This window comes from Phacochoerus africanus, chromosome 13 (genome assembly GCF_016906955.1).
Source record: "Phacochoerus africanus isolate WHEZ1 chromosome 13, ROS_Pafr_v1, whole genome shotgun sequence".
Taxonomy (NCBI): Eukaryota; Metazoa; Chordata; class Mammalia; order Artiodactyla; family Suidae; genus Phacochoerus; species Phacochoerus africanus.
This window is the reverse complement of record NC_062556.1, coordinates 69,470,480-69,489,752: the sequence shown is the minus strand read 5'-3', so window position 1 is coordinate 69,489,752 and position 19,273 is coordinate 69,470,480. Positions and strand designations below refer to the sequence as shown.

Sequence of the window (19,273 nt, the reverse complement as noted above, 5' to 3'; positions counted from 1 at the left end):
CTAACTTTAAAGCTAGAGTTACTGGTTGTATTATTTAAATTTGGCTGCTGCACGTAGTGATTGCCTTAATTCTTATTTAATATTTGAAAGTTATTCCTTTGGAGAAAGTCAGCTGAGCCGTGGTGATTATAGCATATCAAAATCCATTGTAAGTGATTATTTTAATGACTCCCTACCAACGAGGATACATAGACATTCAGACAAAAAACAACCTAATTATAATGACAGCACCAAAGTGAAGCTGTGACAGTTACAAAACCAATTTAAAAGTTTTTTGACAGCCATGGCTAAAAGCTTTGTTTGGACCTTTCAGTAATAACCGTTTACTTAAGACATAAATCCACAGCGAAGGAAAATAGCAAGAGAAAGTTGTGGCTTTTCTGTCATGCAGATGAAGTGGAAATCAGCTGAAATGTTTTTAATAGAACATTATGTTGAAAAGGGTATAGAAAAGGAATAATAGTTACGGAATTTAACTCTCACAATGCAAAAAGGACTAAATAACAATACAAATTCCAGTGAGAATAGAAAACTTGCCAGCTGATTTGCTTATCTACGTTATGAAGGTCAGTAGTTCCTGCAAGTAAATTGATGTGCATTTAAATATGTTGATTGACAGCCCTGGAATTTGATTTTGTGGTACACATAGAATAAAGTCAAGGGCAAATAAATGGATGCAAGAATGCATCGGTAGCCATGGCGACACACAGCATTGCTTCATCTCCGCTCTTCCAATGGCTCTGACATCTCTCAAATTATTTGACTTTATCACTCATATTTACCTCGCTGGGTTCTGGACTTGGTCAAATACACAACATAATTAATTCTTTGACCTTGGGCAGTTTATTTCTCATTCCTTGTTCATAGAATTGCATTTTTAAAATTTTTACTGCAAATCTTAATAGAACACATAATATGCAAGCACTGTTATAAATGCTTACAGATGCTTAACTTATTTATGATAACTTTTGGAGTAGCCAGTAATATCTCCGTTTTATTGATGAGAAAACCGAGGCACAGAGAGGCCTGTGGAGCTTGTGTGTGGTAGGGTTTCAGCTCTGGGCACGTTGGCTCAGTGGCCATGCTGTTGCTGACTTCAAGGTCGTGAAGCCACATGAACGCACACCTCTGGATGCGGGGTCAGCAGTGGGGCTCAGAGGCTTTCTTTTCCTCTTCAGCTCTTCTCAGGTTCTGCTTCAGTTAGGTTCTTTTAATTGCAAAGAGTAAATATCCTCAGATCAAGATTAAACCATGTCCTTATGTGTCTCTAAGTACTAAGAACAGGCGAGGCTCCGAGAAGGGGCTATGTGGTGGTGCCAGTTCCCAGGTGGTTGGTGCCAAGGGCTGTGACTCAGTGGTGTGTTATGTGGTCATAACAGCTCCGTCGGCTGCTCTCTGCCTTCAGCCTCTACTCTCTCCTTTTGTGTATTTCCTACCCCACGATGGGAAGAGTCTCCCAGAGTAGACTTTACACAGACCTGGGTGCAGAGCCCGGCTCTGCTATGTGACCTTGGACAATGACTTAATCTCTGTGAACTCACTGGAAGAAGTGTATGATATATCCCACTGTGTAGGGTTATGGTGGAGGTGAAAGAGATGAAATAAATAACGCACTTTTAGTATTCGACACACAGTAGCTACGTAATGAGTCATTATTTTTGAATGCCTAATTATTTCACCTCAGTATAGGCAGGGGGCTTGGACGACATTGGGGTTCCACTTTCAATACTTGTGCAACAATGAGGAAGTTATTTAACTTCTCTGAGCCTCAGTTTTCTTCTCTATAAAATTAGAGTAACTTCCTAGGGCTGTTATGACATTAAATGAGTTAATTTAGGTAAAACATCTGTGACTGCTCCAGACCCATAATAATTATAAATATAGACATCAGCTATTCTTAGTTGTAGTATAATTTTTGATACATTATTTATGCAAAGGGCACAAAGTTCCAGTTATGTAAGATTAATAAATTATGGCGATCTACACAGCATAGTGCCTGTAGCTAGCAAAACTCTATTGTAATCTAAAATTAGCTGAGAGGATAGAACTTATGTTATCCTCTTACCGCAAATAATAATAAGAAGAAGAACAGTAATAGTAATCATAAAGGAGTTGAGAGGAAGCTTTGGGAGGTGATCCTTGTGTTTTTGGCTTTGATGATGGTGACACTTTCATGGACGTGTATTTATCCCCAGAGTCATTGGGTTGTATACATTCAGTATGTGTCACTCTTTTTATGTCAACCGTGCCTCAATAAAGTGGTTTTAAGCATTAAAAAAAGTACATTAAATAAATAATTCACAAAAACGATAAAGTAAAAATTAAACAGGTCTTAAGTTTCTCCCACTTTCCAGTTTTATGATTATCTCTAAGATGCTTTCATCTGCAGTAGCTTTTTCTCTTAACAGAATAAAGCAATACTACTTATTTTGGAAGAGCCACTTTCCAAAAAATAATCTCTCCATACAATCAGTATTAAGGATAAAAGCTTCCTAACCAGCTAGTGAGAATGAAAATATAGACTCTACACAAGTTCGGTGAAAGGTATTATGCAAATTTTTAACCAAAAGTCTCTGAAACTATCTACCCAGTTATTTTTTAGCTTCCTGAAGAAAAATGATTCCTTTGCTCACACTGCTCAGCAGTAACTTTCATCAAGTTATCTTAGAAGTGCTGTTCTGGGCTCGGGGTTGCCAGGGGGAGAGGATTTGGGGAGGGATGGCTTGGGAGTTTGGGCTTAGCAGACGCAAACTATTATATATAGGATGAATAAGCAACAAAGTCCTGCTGTGTAGCACAGGGACCTATATTCGGTGTGCTGAAATACAACATGATGGCAAAGAATACAAAAAAGAATGTGTGTAAATATGTTTACATATATATGTTTTACATGTATACATATGTAAGACGGAATCATTTTGCTGTGCAGCAGAAATTAACACAACATTGTAAATCAACTATAATTCAGAGGGATAATTTATTTTAAAAAAGGACTGGCCCTCACAGCAGCATATCACATAGATGTTGCAGATCTAGGTCTAAGCACCTGAGTACGTTTCATCGTAGATTTATTTCTCTGTCTTGCCTCCGCAGCAAATGATGCGCTCCTCCGTTTTCCACATGTTCATCCTGAGCATGGTGACCGTGGACGTGATAGTGGCCGCCAGCAACTATCACAAAGGAGAAAGCTTCAAAAGGCAATATGACGAGTTCTATCTGGCGGAGGTAAGCTGCTCCCTGGGCGCTGATCACCTTTCAGGGTGGAGGTGAACCTCAGCTAATGTGGAAGTTAATTTCACTCAGGTGGTACTTGCCTTTGACCAGAACTGATTCATCATCTGCTTCTGAGGCGTCCCCCTTCGTCACCAGGTTGTGCGATGTATTTCCTGTCCCCTGGGTGGCCTTGTGATCCTCCCCACAGAGTGTCCCGTGGCCGCAGTGACCCTTGCCCTGGGTGTTACTCTGGATGTCGTGCTCTTCTCCCGCCCACCTCTCGTTTTCTCTCCTTTGCCACGTTGTCTTAGTCTGTTTCCTGCTAAGGGTAAGCAAACAGATTCAGAACGTCGTAAGTATGCAGATCAGCTCAATAGTACTAAGGAAAAGGATGCTCTCTCCTGGTAAGATTTCTGTTCTAAAATGTAAGGTGTTGCAGCCTGCACTGAAGATGTCAAGTCACAAAGTAGAGTCCCACTCCCAGCATATATCTAGACAAAACTATAATTCAAGAAGATGCATGCAACCCTGTGTTTATCACAGCACTATTTACAGTAGTCAAGACATAGAAACAACCTAAATGTCCATCATCAGGTGAATGGATTAAGAAGATACATATACACACATACACAATGGGGTATTATGCAGCCATAAAAAAGAATAAAATAATGCTATTTGCAGCAACGTGGGTGGACCTAGAGATTATCATACTAAGTGAAGTAAGTCAAACAGAAAAAGATAGATACCATATTATATACTTATACATGGGATCTAAAATAAGACACGAATGAACCTATCTATGAAACAGAAACAATGCCCAGATGTAGAGGATAGACTTATGGTTGCCAATGGGGGTTCGGGGGGGGAGTCCGGTGGGGGGATTGGGAGTTTGGGATTAGCAGATGCAAACTATTGTGTATAGAATGGATAAACAACAAGGTGCTACTATGTTGCACAGGGAACTACGTTCAATATCCTGAGATAAACCGTGATGGAAAAGCATAACCGAATCACTCTGCTGTACAGCAGAAACTAACACAACATTATAAATCAACTATACTTCAATAAAATACATTTTTTAAAAAAGATGTCAAGTCAGGGACAGGAAGGTTTAGTGATTCAATATGCATCTTCTAGCGCCGTCCAGCTCATACTGGAGTTTTATAATAGTATTTCTTATTGCTGGGGTAACTTTGTTCATATTTGATAGTTAAACATTCTTTAATGATTTGCAGAGATCATTGCTTTTTTTCATTGTCAAAAAATTATTCCTAAAAGATATCTTAGAATTCAGTGGTTATTTATGGAAAAAATTGGTTGACAGACAACTCTTTAGAAATGCATTCATCGTATAAGTGATATATATCTATCCAGCTGTGCTACACTTCAAGAAATCCAATATACGAAAAAGAAATCTTAAAAAGCAGAAACATCACAATTTGATTATTTTTATTACAAAAGCACCTTTCACATACAAAATCGATGTGCCTTATAGTTGAGTTCCCTTGTATATCCAGAATTCTCCCAATGCATTTAAAAATGGATTTGGTTAATAAAAATTCAATCCACCTACACATAAACTTTTCAGAAAAAGAACTGATTACACCTATTGAATATTAACATCTATGTGGGTATCCAAAACTTTTAAGGAGCCCTTATGAGTTCTCCTCTTTGTGGAGGTTTGTTTCCTGTGGGAAGATGTCATTATTATGAATCTTTCACTGGTGGAGAGTCTTTGGGATGTGACACTGCATACTTGCTGTGGCGAATATGGATCTTGCAGTTTAGCAAGAAATACAGACAGGAAACAATAACAAGTTTTTTATGCTGTGGAAACCAATGACAGGGGCTCATGATGAAATCATGTCCAGCCCAACACCTGAAAAATTGGTATGTTTTTAGTGCAAATCCAGCTCAGAAAGCATGGATTGTCATTAAAAGCAGAAGGGAACATGGGTCTATAGTTGTACTTGCAGGTGAATTTCTAGCACAGGGGTAGGACTTGAAGGAATCCCCATCAAGTGAGTTTTGTCTGTCCTATGAAGTAGGAAGCAAGGTATGCATCCAGCCTGATGGTGAGACAGTAAAGTGGGAAGCTTGTGGAGAAAGAAGAGAAGAGACAGGCAATGCGGAGAATGCCAATAATAATAATAAACAGTAATAATAATTAAAGATACATCGAATGCAAACCTGAAGGTTGGGACGACAAACTTATAGCGATGCCGACTGAGACAGGTCTGTGACTATTTTAGGCCTTGCCTAAAGGGGAGAAAAGGCAACGTTTAGCTTGTTCCAGCTTTAGAGGTTTTTCACTCTGGTGGAACCGAGAGACAGGAGATCCCTGGCCATGCTCAGTGGGTTAAGGACCTGGCATTGCCATGAGCTGCGGTGTAGGTCACAGACGCATCTTGGATCCCGCGTTGCTGTGCCTGTGGTGTAGGCTGGCAGCTATAGTTCTGATTCCACCCCTAGCCTGGGAACTTCCATGTGCTGTGGGTGTGGCCCTAAAAAAACCCAGAATGGAACAAGAAACCCACAGTTTAGGTAAAGGCTCTGGGTGAAATGAAGTGAGATGACAGATGAAATGGAAGAATGATACAATAGTGTTAGAACCAGAGGTGGAAAGACCGATGACAAAAATGCCTGGGGTAGAAACAGAAATGGCTCCACAGGACTGAGATATTGCCCGTCTTGCCAAGTGGAGCAATCTGTGTTTGCTCCCGCGGGAACCCTGCGTATCACAGATTCCTTTAGTATTTCTTCTGCAGCCCAGCCCAGGGTGGGTTCTCAGTCATACTAATCAATCCTGTAGAATAAATACTGGTCATTCACAGAATTGCCCAGTTAAGTTTTACCTAATTTTTTCACTTATGAAACTGTTCTCTTTCTTAATGTGTTTATGAGTGACCAGATTTATGATCATGCTGCAAGAAATTCCAATAAAATTTCAAATATTTTAATAGCGTAGAGTTCCCTGTTACCAGTCAAGTGTGTAGGTAGCATCTGGGGGTAGTTGACAAATCCTTGTAATTTTTCTTTTTTGTAATAGCACTCTTTTTTTAATTAAAGGAATCAGAAAAGGAGGGTTGCATAGTAGACAAGAAAGAGAGGGTTGTATGGTAAAATCTGGCATATATTATGTTTCCATTAATTGTTGCCCCCTTCCCAAAGCACTGAAAGTGAATTTGAATTTAATGAGCAGTGTAGTGGAGATTTAGTTCACTTGAAAAAAACATATGGTCATCATCTTATACCTGAATCACTGAAACACTCAGAATTGGTTCTATGTCTATTGTTTGATCTTGGGTGTCTGCGTTTCCCAACACGTTTGCCCTTTGTTCAAATCACATTCTCTCTTCTCTTTGTATTGGAAACTTGTATGTGGTCTGTTTCGGATGAGTGTGGTTAAGTCATTTTAACCACAATTTTTGTCAAATATTCTCTTTAAAAAAAAAAAAAATGAGGAGCTCTCTGGTCACTGGTTTGAGGACCCAGCATTGCCTCTGCTGTGACTCTGGTCACTGCTGTGGTGCAGGTTTGATTCCTGGCCTGGGAATTTCTGCATGCCGCAGATGTGGCAGGAAGAAAAGAGAGAGAGAAAGAAAAAATTGATGAAATTATTTGAGTTTAAGCCAGGAGTCAACAGAGTTTTTCTTGAGGAGCCAGATAGGGAGTACTTCAGGCTTTTCAGGCCACGTGCCCTCTGCTTCAACTACTCAACTCCGTTGCTATTGTGCAGAAGTGAATGTGGTCTCAGAATGGTTGTGTTCCAGTTAAACTTTATGTCTGAAAATAAGCGAGGAGCTTGATCCTAGTTTAAGCTGTAGACCTGCAGAGCATATCAACTAACATCCGCATGTGTTAAATTCATACAGTAAGACTAGCAACATAATCGCTACCATTTTTTTTGGAGGTTCCATTATGTTGCCAAGTGCTTTAAAGGAATTCTTTATCTCATTTAATCCTCAAAATGGCTATAATAACAGCAATTCAAGTTTATGGACTATAATGATACAGTATTTAAGGTAATAGCATTATGTAATATTATGGAAAGTTTATCTTTAAAATAGATCACAAGAGGCCATGAGCTTTCAGAGAAGTCATTTCTTGAGTTCTCACATGTTCCAGGATAAATTATTTTAAAAATCCAAAATAAGCCACTCTACCCATTAGGAGTCAACTTAGAGTCTGAAAAGCATCCTTTAAACGTAAATTAAGCTGCTTAACTTCTCTTGTGAAGCTGGGACTTGTTTGTTTACTTTGGATTGATTAACCTAAATTTAGAATTAGTTAAGAGACAGGAAAAGCTTGTGTTTTCTAGGCTATGCATAAACATACAGAGGAAAAGATTTACTTTCTTTGGTAAGCGTTTTCATTTTGACCTAAGACAACATATTGTTATTAATATTATACATAAAATCATATTGTTATAATGAACATAATTATATTTTTAAATGTATAGTCTCATTTTCTTAACAAATAATAAAACTTGAACCATACGTTCCTGTTTTATGTAAAAAAATGTGCATATATCTCTCTATCCACTAGACTGTACATGTCATAGACATTTATGAGCAGAGCCTTAGCCCAGAAGATGAACAATTTTAACAGAATTCCTCTTGGAAGGAACTCATAGTTTGGCGGGAGAGAGAGAACCATGGCGTTCTAATAGCAGGTCTCATCTGCAGAGAGAGGGTTTGCCTTGTATAGAACTCCAGGGTGTCTCTGTGGTTTCCTGTGATTATTGTGCATTTGAAGCAGAAGGGCTTTCATAAAGCATGGACTCATTTTGCCATCTTACAGGAAGTCATCTTTTCTAGAAAACGGATTTCTGTGTTCCCATAAAGACATTTGGCTTTATGCTATTTGTTAAAATGAAATGAAGTGAAAGAGCCATTTATTTTAGTTCCCATAAAATCTGACACCCATATTTCAGCGCATTAATCACAAGAAGTGACTGAATTATGAAAGCAACTCATCTTGCGATGTACCAGCCGTCTTTCATGTTATCATTAAGTTTAATTTCATTTTCTGGGAAACTTAAATTAAGTAAGTTTCTCTTGACGGTAGCTTTCTAAAGGATTTGGGCAACATCTTGTTAGGTGCAAAATAATGTAATAATCACAATTTTGACTCTTCAGTGATCCATCTCCAAAGGTTACTCTTGAACTGTCTAGAATACTGACGGGTCACTAAAGACTAAGAGTAGGAGACTTACAGACACCTCTGGAAAGTTGCAGGAAATCATTTATTTGGGTGTTATTTAACCTGAATTTCATTTAGGAGACCAGGGCTTCCTGAAATGCATTTGGTGTTAAGTTTTGTTCTATAATCTTTTTCTGTGATAAATATGCATTAATTTTCTCAGGAATATCTGTTATGTTTCTCTGAAATAATGAAATAGAGCCTGCAACACAAATCGTGGATAAATATATTTCAAATATCTTTGCCCATATGGGCAGTATCGCTGCCACTTTATCTTCTCAGACCTTCACAGCACAATCAGCTCATTTATAATTTGTCACCTATAAATGTTCATACATTATTCATTGAATTAAAAGGGCAGAACAATTTCCATTGTTCTATTTATATTAAGCATGTCATTTTCCATCCGGTTATTTTTCTCCGGAGCTTTGGAAATTTGGTAAAATCATATTGTCTTACCTGCTAGCCTCACAAATCCAATTACAAATTCTTTCAGAAAACAAGCCTCTTAAACTAATTTCTTGCATTTTTCATTCTAAAAAAATTTTTTTTCAAAAGTTATGTGCTATCATCCTAAGAAAAAATATAATCATGTTTCTTAGGATAATAACTCCTTTAATTTTTATTTATTTCATTAAATTCATTTAATTTGACTTAATTTAATTATAAGTAAATCTGCCTTCACTTCTCGATAATTTTCTTGAGGACAAGAGGGTTTGTTATAGTAGATAGTCAATGGCATATGTATTATTACAAGATGGAAATTTTGAAAATGAATTAAAACATGTGGTGTTTAAAGAGCTCGTACAACCTGCATTCCTAAAAATATTAGCAAACTCTTCTGTGGTGACATCGAACCTGATTGATCTGCACAGCATGGATTCTCAACAGAGGGTGAAAATACCTCTAAAGGCAAAAAAAAAAACACCTTACTCTTTCCATATAGAAAGCAGAGATGGATATGTTTATATTTATAACATACTAGTGCTAATAAAATTCCATATGGTGTAAAATACCTAAGAAGATTCCTGAGTGGAGGGTGGTTTAAAAAAATATTGCCAAACGCTGATTTAGGAATTGTAAGAAGAAAGAAATATTTTGGTTTTATCACATATTGTTTTCACATAACTTTTTCAGGTAATATGGCAAAAATATTTAAAAGGTTGTTATACTTGCAAATCTTGCCTTCATTCTTTAAAAAAGACAGATTTCATCTTTAAGACCCACAGATGGCTTAAGGGTACTCTAAGGATTCAAAACAGAGGCAAGGTCCCGCTGTGAGCTCAATGTGGGGTCAGGTGTTCGGGGTCAAGTTCATGCTGTGCTCCCAGGCTAGCAGGTCGAGCAGAGGGCTGCACTGATGACCACTATGGACCTGCAGAAAACCTCTAGATTAGTCACATGTCCAGATGTTACATATGGGAAGCCCTTCTAGGTAGTTGGGATCTGCAGACAGCCTGCTAGCCTTCTCCCTTTTATATGGCCAGCAGCATGACCATGGCAAGTGGCACTCTGTCCAGCAGCTGTCAAGGTTGAGTTCACTGACACAAGCTGGAGCTACCCATTGAGAGGAAATTACTAAAATTACCTCCTCACTGCTTCTACCCTGATTCTTCTGAACTGTTATCGTCTGCTGAATTGAAATCCTATGCTAGACCCCCCAACCCACGCTAAAACAACTGGCAACGTAATTTTCCTAAATCCCTTCTGTAATTCCTGACATAATTCTTCCTTCCACCAGAATAACCCATAATGACAAGTACGTTAGACAGTTTTTTTGGTATAGTATTTTTCCATGAAATTTTATCATTTTGGTATTAATACCGTTTCTCAGAGAATGGGAGTGTTAGCTTCCAGAAGTTCACAAATTATATTTTAACTATGTTAAAAACAAGGCATTTGCTCTCAGGAGAATTGGAATCAGGAATTCTAGTAGGAAAATTGGTGGGAATATGGGTATTTATACAAAATCACATAATAGTTTGCCAAATTGTTTTTAGTGCCTTTTAGTGTCTTTGAAAAGTATCTTGTTTTCCCACCAGGCAAATAATAATGCAGATGGACCCAGCTGCATATTGTATTATGATTTATGATCATTTAAACGATCATTCCATCTGTCTTTTGATAGCAAACACAAAGTTAGTAAAGTGATTAATTGTATTTATATGTAATTAGACAGTCCATGGGATATAGTTCAGGCATTTGTTGGTAGTTCCCTACTTAAAAAAAAAAAAAAAAAAAGGCTACTTTGATGCGGATTATATTCTTTCCTTTGGAATGAAAGTCCGAAAATACAGGTGAAAGGAGAAGTGGAGGTGGGGGTCTTGCCGCTGTCTTCTTTGCTGACACAACGGCCAGCTCAGGCTGCAGAGGAAGCTTCAGGAGGGATGCGTCCGAGTTTCAGTTTCTCTAGAAATCTGCTGAGACATCTGGGGGAGGGAACAGGTACTGGACTTCCTCAGAGGGTTGCAGGGCCTGGAGGGAGAGGCCAGGGCTGGGGAGGGATCGCCTCTCTGTAGGATTTGTGGCAGGAATTGGGTCCTCTGGTCACCTGAGGCTGACTCTGCAAGGGAGTCGCATCTGCCCACTGGTTGCATGTGATCCACAGAGATCCAACAGAATCCCACTGATCTCAGACATCTGGGAAGGGAACCTCCCTGGAAGCTGAGTTACTTCCAGGAGGGAGGTCAGGCATGGATTCTGCCAGCCTGGAAGGAATCTGGACACAAAGAGTGTCCAACTTCTGCCCAGCAAAGCAGATGTGTGTGTGGTGGGGGGGGGGGGGAGGGGGGGGTAGGTCATTTACCACAAAAAACATCGTGCCTTATACTGCCACTTGTTGACCACTGCTCAAGCGGGCAGGAGAGACAGATAGGAGTTCCTGCTGTGGCACAGTGGGTAAGGACCCGGTGTTGACTCTGCTGTGGTGCAGGTTGCAGCTGCAGCAGCTCAGATTCAATTCCTGGCCTGGGAACTTTCACGTGCTATGGATACAGCCATAAAATATTTTAAAAAAGAGAGAGAGAGAGAGAGAGAAACAGATAAACAAACAAAAAATATGTAGCCATGAGCAAGCAAAGAAAACAATTCTCACTCAGAAACTGAGGTTGGAACTTCAAAGTCCAAGATGAACAGCTGGTACAGGAGTTTCCCAGTCACGCAGAATTGATGAGCGAGGGAGTAGGATTTTTTTTTCCCTCCAATGTCGCCAAGAGAGTTAATTAGGGCAAAAACCAAACCTTCTGAACTTTGACTAACATTTTCAAAAAAATGAGCTGAAAAGGACATCGGTTGTTGAAGAGAAGCTAATTATTCAGACGGGTGATCAAGTGAAAAGATAATGATGGTGAGAAAAAGCCAGACACTAGCCGCTCAGATGGGAATAATAGGAGACCCTGAAGGAAAAAGCGCAGATAGAGGAAGAGTAACAATAAATGAGGGAAGAAATTTCCCTAAACAGAAGAAAAGCAGAAACCTGAAGACTGAAAGGGCTCACAGAGTCTCGGAGAGATTGAATGAAAACAGATACATTCCCGGGCAGGGCCGGGTGACCCTCCTTGGTTACAAGCATAAAGGAAAAAAAAACCTTTTTGAGCCTCTGGACAGGCTTAAATAACCTGCGAAAGCACGATAAATATACTTTGGATGCCTTGGATGACTCAGCCTCTGTACGGAGAAGTAGAAGGTACTGGACCAATTCAGGGAGAGACTGCAGAGAGGAAGGAACTGCAATTGAAAGGCCTGGACGCAGCCAAAATAATCATGTCAGTGTTAAGATAGCCTTCTAGGTAGGAAAGGAGGGAGACGGTATCAACCCTTGGTGCTGGTTAGAGGAAGCTGCCCTCCGTGTATGCAAAGCGTAAGATGAGTTCATCACAATCCACAGGACGAGACAGAGGATGAAAAGGAACGAAAAGCAGTGGCTATTGGATCTAAATGGAAGATGACAAGTAAAACGACACCCAAGGGTTCTCGAAAAGAGGACATCATTACAGTCCCAGGAGCGAGAATTAAATTGGTGGATGCTCTCAGGAAAAGCAGAATATAGGAAGAGGTGCGATGCCCGTGGAGAGCGGGGCTGCGAGAAGGAGACGGTGACATTTGAAGATTGGCAGGCGTGTGAAGGAAGAGTGAGCAAGCACATTTGTGTGGGAGGGTTGTTTACAACCGCCCAGTTTTGATGCGGTAATAAAAAAAAGTATAGGTGGATTTGTGACAGTTGGGAATTCAGCTGCGAGATTAGAAAAGCAGAGTTCAGATAAACAAGGGGGAAAAGAGAAATTAACAACAATTTGACCAGGCTGGAAAAGACAAGAAGAGATTAAAAGAGGAATATCAATGATGTATGATAAACTAGAAACATAAGACCTGGAATACCTTTCATTCATGAAGTGTGAGTGGGTTGAATTTTCCTATCAAACACCATAGAAAATAATGCTCTTCAAGGAGAAATGGCTGATTACATGTTGGGGCCAAGAAGGTCCAAGTCAAAAAAAAAAAAAGAATTATAGAAAAATATAATTATGTTTCAACAGAAAATCAAATAGTATTATTGATTCTAGGAAACAGATACAAAATGACCACCCAAAGTGGCTGAAAAGCATCTCTTAATGAAACAACTAAAGGTGACACCTAAAATATTAAAACATTTTAAATGCTTAGCAGGATGTGCAAAAAAAAAAAAAGTAAGGAATATTCTCAAGGCCAAAAATTGTATGGATGGGAATGCAGACCACCTGGTGAGCATAAGACCAGAGGCTGCCCTGAGGACATGTACATATCCTTGTCACCTAGACCAAGCCATTTTAAGGGCTAGACAGAAAGAAGCGGCTGTTTGAGGTGAAGTATCAAAACAGAGGACCTCCCACCAACCGTGACACATCAAGACACATGAGGTCTGTACCACAGTGAGAGAAGAGAAATGTGCATCCCTCAGAAGGAATTAGTGAGGAAATCTCCCGTCTTGACCTTGACTCATACACAGAAGAAGAGTAAGGTTTACTGAAAAGGTGTCAGCATGAGCCTGTCTTCATGGGATCAGAGTTCAAAATCATAAGACTTTCAGGTCTGAGCAATGTCAGCCAAGAAATTGATCTAAAGAGGTACCAAAATTGTAAGATAACCTCAGGCTACCTGGTGAACCAATGCTTTCTGGAAAAAAAAAAAAAAAAAACATGTATTCTAAATACAGGTCTTGAAACTCTAGAGGAAATTGATGGTCTCCTGGCAAAGTATAATCTACCAAGTTGATGGGCAAGGTAAGGAAGCTGATCAGAAGAACGCTGGAAAGCTTTCATCCAGCGTTACACAAGGACAGGGCCCATGGAGTTTTCCTGCTGGATTTTATCTGCTTTCAAAGATGAGATAATTTTTTTTTTATTTAAGAAATTACAAAAGATCATACAAAAGATAGAAGACTCCACAATAAATTTGATAAAGCTACTATAGGCTTAACCTAAACCTGGTAATGACAGGACAAGTAAAATTATAGATCAATTTTATGTATGACAGTGGCTACAAAAATTATAAATAAAGTATTATCTAGGAAGATCAGCATCAGCCTCTAGGGTTTATTCCAGGAATATATAAATCAGAAGCTCTCGTGATATATTTCACTGGCTCAATTAATTCAAGGATAAAACCCTCTAAGTAGAATAGAAGGGAAAGAAAATCCTTAAACAGGGTAGAAATTATTACCCAAATTCACTGCAACCATTGAATGCTGAGAAACTTTCATTGAAAATAAGGATCATAGTATGGATTCCTGTTATTATGATTGTATTAATTAGTGTATTTATCTATATCGTGATAGTTAATGAATTATTAGTAACTCCAAAATAAATCTTGAAGAAAGCCTTATCTTCGTTTGCAGATGAAATGTATGTATTTATAAAGCCCAGGAGATGTTAAAAATGTAATAGAAGAATCTAGTAAGGAGAGTAGAGAAAATCAATATAAATAAATCAGCAGCTTTTCTTTCCACTGGAAATAACTAGGTAGACATGATTTTAAAAATTAAATAAAAATTAAGTGAGTCATTAGTGACTGGGATATTATTAAATTAATAGAAATAAATTTCGAAATCCTTAACATATCTCAATGGGAAAATTTTATTAGAGAGTATATCCAAATCCATACAGAGTGTGTTTCTGGATGTGAGGAACCAATATTAATCCTTCTAAAGTTTTCTTTTGTATGTAGAAGGTAAGGAAAGAAGTTATGGAGACACAGGTAACCATGTAAAAATGAAAGAGCTCTCAGAACTACTGCCGCTAGAGTTAAAAATCAAACTATTGACAGTGGAAAAAAACACTTGCAGACAAAGATTGATGTCCTCAATATCAACGACTCCAGAAACGTTTCAGAAGGAAACACCATCAGCGAAAACTGGCAAGGTTATGCGTGGACGAAACTGTGTTGTAAAGGAAATAAATCTAAGTCCTCAGTACACAGGTGAACAGAAGCTTGATCACGTCTGGTGATGGTGTGCCCTTAGGACAGAAGGCCTTTTCCGCCGTTGCTGAAAGGCGAAGGACAATGCAACCTCTTGAAAGTAATCTCTTAATATTTTCTAGAATGCTAAGGTACGTGAACTTGTCCTTTGCCCCAGAAATGCCAGGTTTGAGATTCTACTTATAGATATGAAAGCCCAGGAAAAACTGACACTGCATCAGGATGGTCAGTGCAGTCTTGTTTTTGAAGCAGAAAAATGCTTAACCATTTATGGTTCCTTACCACCCTTTAATGAATCAGTAGGGAAAAGGCTGAATTAAAAACGGACTACTGTACCAAAGTCTGCAGCTGATAAAAAGAATAAATAGGTCCTACATCTCTTAACCTGAAGGGATGTCCGTGATTGTTAGTGAAGTGAGAGGTTGCAGAAGGACCTAAAAAGCAAGCCCAGGATGTGATTGTATATGTCTGGATGCAGCCAGAGATGATTGAGGAGGGAGTTTAAAACGTGGTTAACAGAAATCATGAAAGATGGGTGAGGAATTTTGTTAATATTTTGTGTACTCAGGATTATTTCACAGTTAAAATGGATTGCTCTGTTCCTTTTTTATTTTTTATTTTATTTTTTTGCTTTTCTAGGGCCGCACGTGCGACCTATGGAGGTTCCCAGGCTCCGGGTTGAATTGGAGCTGCAGCTGGCGGCCTACATCACAGCTACAGCCACTCAGGATCCGAGTTGCATCTGCAACCTACACCACAGCTCGTGGCAATGCTGGATCCTTAACCCACTGAGTGAGGCCAGGGATCGAACCCACATCCTCATGGATACTAATCAGATTCATTACCCCTGAGCCACAATGGGAACCACACTTTTTAGAATTGAAGTATAGTTAATTTACAATGTGTTAGTCTCAGGTGTACAGCAAAGTGATTCAGTCCTATATATGTGTATGTAAATGCTTTTCCTTTATAGACTGTTACAAGATATTGAATATAGCTGCCTGTGCTTGTTGTTGAATATAGCTGTCCTTGTTGTTTATATGTTTTATGTACAATAGTGTATATATGTTAATCCCAAACTCCTAATTTATCCCCAGTGCCCACTCCCACTATCCATTTGATGTGGAATAATATATTAATTTATGTGTGCATATACACACACATACACACACACATAAATTGCTTGGCATAGGATTCAAATTTCTCTGCTGTTTTTGTGGCCCAAAGCATAAACCATGTGTAAACTTTTAAATTTTAGTTTATATTTACACTTAGAAGTAGATGTCATTTTATGATTTTTCTACACTGTAGCACCTTCATTTTTAGAAAATACAGATTATGCAAAACTGCAGCCCTTCTGTGTACGTAACACTGTAATTCTCTAAATGTGATGACTTTTAACTATCACATAGTGAATAATGAAGAAAGAATACCACTCACAAACATTTCGTGTTCTAACCTGTGTTCCTCTGATTGCTTCAGATACATTTAACCAATGTGATGTTTTCGTTGATATGTTTTAAAAATCCATTTTTTAAATAAACTCTTACTCTGGGTCCTCATTGTATATCACAGTGGCTGAAATTCATGTCCTAACGAACATATGAAATATTCTGGAATAAATGATAGTTTTCGATTCCAGTTTCACTGTCTCTTTGTCCCCCAGGTGGCTTTTACGGTACTTTTTGATTTGGAAGCACTTCTGAAGATCTGGTGTTTGGGATTTACTGGGTATATTAGTTCCTCTCTCCACAAGTTCGAGTTGCTGCTCGTCATTGGAACCACTCTTCATGTGTATCCAGATCTTTACCATTCTCAGTTCACGTACTTTCAGGTAACACAAATAATGCTTATTTCTCCTTTAGAATTTTTTTTCTTTCCAGAGAAAAATACCAGTTACATTCTAATAGATAGATGTTCTACTATAGTAAATACAAGCTTGAGATTAGCCCAGAGATAGTGTAAATACCAAAAGTAGTGCATTCAGAAATTATAACTTTTTTTTCTTTATAGCTGGTTTACAGTGTTCTAATTTTTTTTTTTTTTTCCTTTTCTAGGGCCGCTCCCACGGCATATGGAGGTTCCCAGGCTAGGAGTCGAATCGGAGCCGTAGCCGCTGGCCTGCACCAGAGCCACAGAAATGTGGGATCTGAGCCACGTCTGCAGCCTACACCACAGCTCACAGCAACGCTGGATCCTTAACCCACTGAGCAAGGCCAGGGATCGAACCCGCAACCTCATGGTTCCTTGTCGGATTCGTTAACCACTGCGCCATGATGGGAACTCCCAGTGTTCTAATTTTTAAAACTCCTGAAAATTCACAGTAATAAATGGAGATGTTTTACATATAGTTCATAAATTAACACAGCATATATATATACATACTTTATTACTCAGGGATATTATACATCTGTGCATACATATCAAATTTTAAACTACCTAAGATGTTGACACACACACTTTAAAGAGGAGGAAATATGAATTTAATTCCAATATAAATCTCCTTTTTCAATAAGCCTAAATGTTTGTTCAACACTGACTTACAATTAAAATAATAAGCAAATATGACCTTTACAGATTGTAATTGGTCATGCTTTATTATTTATAAACGCCTTCTGTTTTCTCTGTGATGATTAAATAAAAATACCTGTAATATTTGCTTTATTTATAACTGGATATCTGTTTCTTCAAATGTAATACATTGAATCATATTTCTTTATGACTATCCAGTAAACAAAAGTAATTCTTAATTATGATCTTTATAATTATTGAATAATAGCAATATACTGAGTGTTGTTTTAAATACTTGGTCAAAATATAATATGTACATGGGACATCCTAAATTTAAAAAGTTTAAGTATAGTTATTTTCCGGACTTGAAATTGGTCATTTATATAGTTTATCATATAAATATTAGGAGCTGCATTGTTTATTCTTAATAGATATTTTTAAATAGTTGGAGAATAAAATGGCAGAATTTTTAAAGAAACCATTCAGAAAAGCAAGAATCCAACTCCTTAAATAAAAGAAAATGTATTCCAGCCTCACCCGAACTTATTTATCGGTGATACCAAAGCTGTTATTTTTCAGAGCCATATTAACTTCAGCTGCCAGATCACAGCCTGAAACGCAGTATTTCCAATACTGGAAGAAAGAACAATATAATTCACAAAAATGAAAAACATCCTTCACAAACACACATGAGAAACTGAGCCTCCAGTAATCACAGCCAAGCATATTGAGATCACAGAGGGTATCGTGGGTGAAGCTCTCAGTACCATCAACATCTTTGAACAAAAATTCCTTGTCACTTGTTGGGTTATATCCTCAGGCTTGGTTATCATAAGAGAGATGGCTGAGGCAAGAGATATACACAGGTTTAAAACTCTTGATACAAAATATGCCTTCTAAACATTTGTGTCATTATATGCTCTCGGGCACTGCTGTCCAGATTCGCAAAATCAACATGAGAATTTAGTACCTACATTAGAGAATCATTGTACATAATTCCAGAAAATATGCCTCGTGGTCAAAACTACAACACTTCCTTTTTTACAAAACTATTAAATTAACCAAATTAAGAAAGAATGCAGTGTCTGTTTCAGCAAGACACCATATGAAATATATTCAGGGCTTTAAAATTCTTATTTCTCACAGATAATTTCTTAGTGAAAAGTCACAAATAGATCAGAATTTTGCACACAAAGATATTCATTCTGAGAGTTCCCTCTGTGGTGCAGTGGGTTAGGATCCAGTGATGTCTGTGGGAGTGCATGTTGACCCCCAGCCCAGCGTGGTGGGTTAAGGATCTGGCATTGCCACAGCTGTGGCATAGGTCACAGCTGCAGCTTGAATGCAGTCCCTGGCCCAGAACCTTCCATATGCTAAAGATGCAGCCAAAAAAAAAAAAAAAAAAGTATTCATTTTGTAATTGTTTATGAAAGGAAAAATGGAGACTTGTAAGAATAGCTCAGTAAATCATATTATATTTGACCATAAAAATTATTATGATGAAGTTGGAGTAACTTAGAAATACTATTGTTTTATTTAAGTACAAAACAGTATAAAATTATATAACAACGTAGAGCTACTTACCTGTGCTATGTATAATGTATGTGTATATAAAATATCCGTAAATGAAAAAAAGGCTGGAAAGAAATACACCAAATTATTACAAATGATTAATGGTCACCCTCTCTCTAGCCTGTTTTTCACAAAAATGTCTAAAATCAGTATGCATGGCCCTAATCATTTTATGTAGCCATAGATCTTGTGATCATTTAATAGATGAGTGATTTTCATTTGTATCTCTCTCTACATGGCCAAGTTTATGTTTTTCTAATGAGATAATTACACACTGCCTCGGGTTTTGTGTGTGTGTGTGTATGCCTAAAAAATACAT

General features: G+C 38.1%; 1 protein-coding gene across 1 annotated transcript in view; it reads left to right on the top strand.

Moving 5' to 3' along the window:
- Nucleotides 1–19,273, top strand: part of NALCN (sodium leak channel, non-selective) — a 311,653-nt gene that overhangs the window by 131,756 nt on the left and 160,624 nt on the right. The window contains exons 11-12 of the mRNA XM_047756274.1: nucleotides 3,094–3,225; nucleotides 16,538–16,705. Of these exons, the coding sequence (XP_047612230.1) occupies nucleotides 3,094–3,225; nucleotides 16,538–16,705 (300 nt within the window). The remainder of the gene's footprint in view (nucleotides 1–3,093; nucleotides 3,226–16,537; nucleotides 16,706–19,273) is intronic.